The sequence below is a fragment of the Hydra vulgaris genome, chromosome 10, assembly GCF_038396675.1.
Source record: "Hydra vulgaris chromosome 10, alternate assembly HydraT2T_AEP".
NCBI lineage: Eukaryota > Metazoa > Cnidaria > Hydrozoa > Anthoathecata > Hydridae > Hydra > Hydra vulgaris.
The window spans coordinates 48,079,699-48,087,500 of NC_088929.1; the positions used below are offsets into that span (position 1 = coordinate 48,079,699).

A 7,802-nucleotide genomic window follows, 5' to 3' on the forward strand; every position below is an offset into this window, starting at 1 on the left:
TTGATCTACTTTTTAATTTTTATTATTTTTCTGGTATAAGATACATCAAATCAGTTGCAAAATTAGCTAATTTTTTGATCTAATTATAACCATATCTCAAATCAGTTGCAAAATAAGCATATGCTAAGGTTGCATCTCTATCGACACTTCCTTACTCCGGATTCTATTCTCTATCTCTATAAATTTCAAATCTGTGGCGGATCTTCTAATGATACCCTTTCTCTTTTTGACAAGGTGCAAAAACGGATTGTAAACACAGTTGGACCTGCTCTTGCAACCAACCTTCAACCATTATCACATCGTCGTAATGTTACTTCTTTTTCTCTTTTCTACAAATATTATAATGGGCATTGCTCTAAAGAGCTAGCGTCTTTAGTACCATCTGCTAAAACTCATACTCGTGTTACTCGTCATTCAATTAAGTCTCATCCTTTTTCTGTAACTGTTCCTTAGTCTCTGTGCTCCACAAACTCTTAATCGTCTAGTTTTTTTCCTCTAGTATCAGTTTGTTGAAATTCGATTTCTTTATTTCGCCTTCTTGATTCATAAAATCTTTTAAGTCGTCTGTCAATCGTTATCTTGTTCAATCTTCATTTTTTCTCTTCCAGTAACTTCTAAATCTAATAGTGGTTGCTTACAGCCTTGTTGGAGGCGACTATGTTAAAAATTAATAAGAAAAGATGAGGAAGCGTAAACGCATTACCGTTTAACTTCATTTTAAACATTTTTCTTATTTTTTTAACAACGGTTTTTTTATTCACCAAGTCTATTTTTTGTATGCCCTAACAAAAAAAACAACTTTTTTTATATAGAAATAAAATGTTATTATTATATTTTTTTTGTCCTTTGTCTTCCGGCGCCATTAATATTAAGGCGCCCGCGGCACATATGCCCTTTTTGCCTTTCTCTCTCGGCGGCTCTGTTCATGATTTCTTTTAATAAATTAAAAATATTTTTAAAAATGTGCTCTAATATACAAAAATAAATTTGAAAACACTTATAAGAAGTTATTTTGAAATATGTTTTTATTATACACAAATATCTACATATTCTTACACAAAACAAGTAAAACAACTTTTATATAATTATTCGTTTTAGTTTATATAATTTAAAGACACCTAATAAAATTTGGCGCCTTCCGATCCTAGTACATATCTATATATCTATATATATATATATATATATATATATATATATATATATATATATATATATATATATATATATATATATATATATATATATATATATATATATATATAAATATATATATAAATATATATATATATATAAATATATATATATACATATATATATATACATATATATATATATATATACATATGTATATATATATATATATATATATATATATATATATATATATATATATATATATATGTATATATATATATATGTATATATATATATATATATATATATATATATATATATATATATATATATATATATATATATATATATATATATATATATATATATAAACACACAGAACAGTTTTTGATTTTATTTTCAGCTTCTTTTACAACTTCTCAAACTGCTCAAGCTGGTATGTTGATTTAAATATTTATAAAATGTTTTGCAAATCATTTTTTACAGTTTTAAATTAAACATTAAACTTTATGTTGTTTTATGGTTCTGAGGCCGGCTGGTAGTTAGGTTTCCCGAACTCTGTGGTAGCTCTCAGAGAGGCTGATTCCATCAACAGCTGAAAAATATCAATGTATTAACAGTGCCATGTTGCGCATGGATGGTGTCCCTGTTTGTACTTTTGGTGTGCATTGCGGAGGCCACATTTGGAGCCCTTTGTTACGGCTTAGGTTTTATTAGTAGTAATGAGACAATTGCTTGGGATATTAACAGTGTTCTGAGTACTATCTAAGCTCTGAGTCAAGTTCTTCAATCTAATTTAAAAATGAATAAAGTACCAAAAACTATAAAACACAAAAAACCATCATCATCATCATCACCAAGTTCTCTAAACCTATCATTCACTAATATTCGTGGTCTTCGAAGTAACTTTTCTTCTGTTGAGTCTTATGTCTTGCAAAGTTCACCAGACCTACTTGCTCTTTGTGAGACTAATTTGAGTTCAACTGTCTCATCTTGTGATCTTAGTGTTGATGGTTATCTTCCTCTACTTCGTAAAGACTCCAATAGTCACATGCTTGGCCTGGGCATTTACATTCGTAAGAATTCACCCTTTTGTCGTGAAACTAGGTTTGAATCCACAGACTATTCTTTTATGTGCTTTCGTTTAGCACCACTTCACTCTATTGCCTTTCTCTATGTTCTATATCGCTCTCCTTCATCTCAAGGCTGCACACTTTTTGACGTTATTTCTGATCATATTGATCAAGCCCTTTCTCTTTATCCATCAGCTAACATAGTTGTTGTCGGTGACTTTAATGCTCACCACTCTGAATGGCTTGGCTCTAGTGTCAGTGATTCGGCAGGCATTCAACTTTCCAACCCGCTTGCCAGACAACCCGAATCATTTACATTCTCTACTCGACTTATGTCTTGTTTCTGATCCTAGTCAGTGCTCAGTTTCTCCACATTCACCCTTAGGTGCTTCTGATCACAATTTGATCTCTCTAAAACTAATATCTCCTTCTTCTTCATCACCAGAATCCCCCTATTATCGAACCTCTTACAACTACAGTAAAGCTGACTGGGATTCTTTCCGTGATTTTCTTCGTGAACCTTGGGTAGAAATCTTTCGTCTTCCTGTCAAAAAATGTGCTTCTTACATAACTTCGTGAATTCAGGCTGGCATGGAATCTTTTATTCCCTCTCGACGATTCCAGGTCAAGCCTCACTCTCCTCCATGGTTTTTTTCACACTGTGATGCTGCGATTGCCAATCGAAACCATTACTTCTATATTTATCAGCAAAACAATTCTTCAGAAAACAGACGTCTGTTTATTACTGCTAGAAACAATTGTTTCTAGCAGTAATAAACAAAGAGTAATAACAATTGTAGAGATTTCATGACCTGAGAATAGCGGTAATAAACAGACGTCTGTTTATTACCGCTATTCTCAGGTCATGAAATCTCTATCTCATCCCAAAAATTAGGCTCTCGTGACTTCTGGAGAATCTTTAATAATACCAATAATAAAGGCAAATCTATAATTCCACCTCTCTTGTATGGTTCAGACTGTCTCCTCACCTAAAGACAAAGCCGAATTGTTTGCCAAAAACTTTCCATCAATATCATCTCTTGATTCCACTAGTTGCGTTCTACCTGATATTGCCAATAAACAGTTTGATCCATTGCTTGACATTCATATCACTCCAGCATCTGTATCTAAAGTGATTTGCTGTCTAGACTCTTCTACAGCTTGTGGCCCGGACAACATACCTGTTATTGTCTTGCAGAAGTGTTCTCCGGAGCTGTCGTCTATACTCTCATAACTATTCAACAAGTACTTATCAGAGTCTTGCTTTCCAGCCTGCTGGAAAGCGGCATCTGTTATTCCTATCTTCAAAAATTCTGGAGAGCGATCTGATTCGTCTAACTACCGTCCCATAAGTCTTCTTCCTATCATAAGCAAGGTTTTTGAATCTTTAATTAACAAACACTTAATTTCTCATCTTGAATCTAATAACTTACTTTCTGACCATCAATATGGATTTCGATCTTCTCGTTCTACAGCTGATTTGCTAACAGTAATAACTGACAGGTTTTATCGTGCATTAGATAAAGGTGGAGAGGTTAAGGCCATCGCTTTTGACATTTCAAAAGCTTTTGATATAGTTTGGCCCACTGGTCTTCTCCATAAGCTTTCTTCTTATGGTGTATCCGGCAACATCTTTAAGATCATTGAATCCTTCCTTTCCAATCGTAGCATAAAAGTTGTCCTCGATGGACAACACTCTTCTTCTTATTCTGTAACTTCAGGGGTTCCTCAAGGTTCTATCCTTGGCCCTATACTCGTTTTAATTTACTTTAACAATCTTCCAGATATTCTCACATCTAAGGTGGCATTGTTTGCTGATGATACTACCATTTATCCTTGTCGTGATAAGAAACCATCACCCTCTGATTGCTTGGACGGGGCATTTGAGCTTGAAAAGGATCTCACTTCTGCTACAGCATAGGGCTCACAGTGGTTGGTGAACTTTAATTCAGATAAAACTCAATTTTTTTCAGCCAATCGTTATCGCAATAATTTAGATCTTCCTATGTTTACGAACGGTGATGTACTCGATGAGTTATCCACTCTTCATCTTCTAGGATTAACTCTTACTTCCAATCTTTCTTGGAAACTATATATCAAATCAGTTGCAAAATTAGCATTTGCTAAGGTTGCATCTCTTTATCGAGCTCGTCACTCTCCTACTTCTACTACGGATTCTATTCTCTATCTCTATAAATCTCAAATCCGGCCTTGAATGGAATACTGTTGCCATATCTGGGGCGGTTCTTCTAATGATGCCCTTTCTCTTTTAGACAAGGTGCAAATACGCAAAATTGTAAACATAGTTGGACCTGCTCTTGCAGCCAACCTCCAACCATTATCACATCGTCGTAATGTTGCTTCTCTTTCTCTTTTCTACAGATACTATAATGGGCACTGCTCTAAAGAGCTAGCGTCTCTTGTGCCATCTACTATAATTCATTTTCGTGTTACTCGTCATTCAATTAATGTCATCCTTTTTCTGTGACTTTTCCTAAGTGCTCCAAAAACGCTTATTCGTCTAGTTTTTTTCCTCGAACATCAGCTCTTTGGAATTCGTTTCCTTCATCTTGCTTTCCTGATTCATATAATTTGCAATCTTTTAAATCGTCCGTCAATCGTTATCTTGCTCTACAATCTTCATCTTTTCTCTTTCAGTAACTTCCAACTTTAATTAGTGGCTGCTTGCAGCCTTGTTGGAAGCGAAGATGTATAAAAAAAAAAAAAAAAAAAAAAAAAAAAAGATTGTAATATGTAATTATTGTAATTTTTTTATCTTTTGTTGTGTTTATTAATCTTATAGTTCCACGTATAACTGCTTGTTAACTCTTATTAAAACAACATCAACTTAAAGAATTGAGATTAACTCAAATAATAATTATTTGTAAATTGGACCAGCTAAAATTATATTTTTTAGTTTATAATTTTTTACTTTATTTACCAATTCTTAAAATTAACTCTTTAAATTACTAAATATTTTGAAAGTTTCAAAGCTAAATATTGTAAAACATTTTATATTTTATTTATTTTTTGCATTTTCTTGGAAAATGTTATTTTATAATGATGCATTTTTTGGGGCTTAATGATAAGACCATATTTCTCTTCTTCTAGCCCCAGTCATGTAAATTTTTCTTTTATTAATTACGATTGTAAAATTTTTTTTACTAACTGGCAAATACATGACATTGGTTCAGTTAAGCCTTTGATTCTTTTATATAGTTATCAGGCAACCAAAAAAGTTCGTGCGGTTTTGCAGATCCATAAATAAATACACATTAAAACAGTTTTAATAAAGTTTATTCTGAAAAATAGTATCCTTCAGCATGAATAACTTTCTCCCATCGTGAAACAAGCTGGTTTATTCCATTTTTATAAAAGCCTTGAGTTTGGTATCTAAAAAATTAAATTGACTTATTTTCGAGACCTTCTCTATTTCGAAACTGTCGATTCCTTATAAGATTATCCAGGGCCAAAAACAGGTTATAGTCGCTTGGCACAAGTTCTGGTGAATACGGAGGGTGAGGTAGAATCTCCAATTGTAAACGTGCTAGAGTTTCCCGCGTGATTTTTGCGGTGTGCGATCTGGCGTAGTCCTGGTAGAATACAACACCTTTTCTGTTTGCCAAAGCTGCTTGTTTTTGGTGAAGAGCAACTGAAACTCTGTCCAATTGGGCTGAGTATATCTCAGCAGTAATGTTTTGTCCACTTGGTAGCAACTCATAGTGAACGATACCAGCTGTAGTCCACCATACACACAGTAAAACCTTTTTTTGGTGAATGCTTGGCTTAGGAGTCATCGGTACTGATCGTTACTGGCTAGCCAATGATATGTTCGTTTTTTGTTGCAGTACATAATCCATTTTTGGTTGCACGCCAACATCCGGTCAAAAAATGGCACTAAATTGTAGCGGGAAAGCAATGAAGACAAAATGGTTAAGCGCTGTAGATTGTTTCTTTCACTCAACTCATAAGGTACCCATTTGCTCAACTTCCAACGTTTTCCAAGTTGGTGCAAATGTAAACGAATAGTTTTATCACTCAAATTAAATCTTATGGCAAGGTCCTGACATGTTTGACTGGAGTCCTGCTCGATTGCCAGCTAGATATCCTCGTTGTTTACGATGGGTGGTCTTCCAGATCTTGGTTCATCTTCAAGATTTTCATTTCCAGAAGAAAATTTTTAAACCACTTTTGACCCGTCAGTTCTGCTATGGTACCTTCCCCAGCGCATATCTTACAACAAGCTTCTGCAGCTTTGGTTCCAAGTTTGAATTCATAAAGTAAGCAGGCGCGAATTATCGCATCTGACACAGCCATACTCCACTTAAGACTTTTAAATTTAAAACGCACTAATAAAACTTATGAAACATACTGATTGATTCTCCTTAAAACAAGCTTTGATTTATATGCAAAATCATCCCCCCACCACAACCAGTTTTCTTAATACACTTCTTAGAAATAGGCAATTAGGATAAATCGCACGAACTTTTTTGGTTGCCTGATACATTTAATTCTTATACATAACAATACATTAACTTTAACACTTTACTCATTCAATAAACACTATTATGGAAAGTTTTCCTTGCATTTCATGCCACAAAAATGTTGCTAAAAATCACAAATCTATTCAGTGTGACAAATGTGATTGCTGGGTACACATCAAATGCAATAACATTAATAGCAAACATCATTCTGAATTAATTTCTGATCCACAGACCTGGTTCTGTATTGTTTGTGATCCTCAGCCTAGTTCAATTAAAACCCTTAATTTAAATACTCCAACTAATTCCCCTGATCACAATTATTTGTTTGTAATGTCTAAACAAAGTTAACAATTGTGTCTTAGATTTTAAGTACTACAATATTGATGGTTTCAATGCCTTAGAAAAATATTTTAAATATAAATTGAATTTTTTGAATGTTAAACGGTAAAAATAATTTTTTATTTAAATAAATGTTTAAATTTAAATATTTGTCTTTCATGTTCTGTTAAAAAAATTTATAAAAAAATAAAAAATAAAATCTAAAAAGTACATTAAAATAGAAAAAACCAGTTATAAAATTAAAAAAAATAAACTTAGCACAGTCATAATTTAGTTGAGTGACACAACTATTAGTTTTGCGGCTAAATGGGGAACAGTGTTTAGTGAAGCCTGGAATTTGTAACAAATGAATTTTAAGGAAGTTTTTGAACTTTTTTAAACTTTTATGTTTTTTTTATTTTTTTCAGGATAATAATCATAAAGGTCACAATATAAATGTAAATATTAAGTTGAGAAAAAAGAAACTTTATATTATAAAAGAAAGTCTATAAGAGATTTTATTTCCAATTTATATTTTATGGTCAATTTTTCACAGAGATTACATATTAAATGTGAAAAAATAAAAAATAAAAATTTTATTTGCAGTGGAACCAAGTGTTACATTCAAGTTAGTAAAAGTTAATATATCTAAGATTGCTTATTGATGAACATTTTTTTTCTCTAACTCTAATTAACATTTCAATTATAGAATGTTTTGATTTTTCATTTGTATATTTATTTATACTTTTTTATCATATGTATCCCTGAGATATTGATGATAAAACTTTTTTTT

The 7,802-nt window shown here is 32.3% G+C and overlaps 2 protein-coding genes across 2 annotated transcripts in view; one reads left to right on the top strand and one right to left on the bottom strand.

Annotated features, from left to right (window-relative positions):
- The window catches only part of LOC100202133 (tyrosine-protein kinase receptor Tie-1), a 108,490-nt gene that overhangs the window by 38,312 nt on the left and 62,376 nt on the right, over positions 1 to 7,802 (top strand). Inside the window, exon 3 of the mRNA XM_065808185.1 lies at positions 1,538 to 1,570. The gene's annotated coding sequence lies outside the window, so the exon portion shown is untranslated. The remainder of the gene's footprint in view (positions 1 to 1,537; positions 1,571 to 7,802) is intronic.
- LOC136086401 (histone-lysine N-methyltransferase SETMAR-like) lies at positions 5,609 to 6,004 on the bottom strand. Its single transcript, XM_065808699.1, has one exon. It carries the CDS (start codon positions 6,002 to 6,004, stop codon positions 5,609 to 5,611), a length of 396 nt encoding a protein of 131 aa, XP_065664771.1.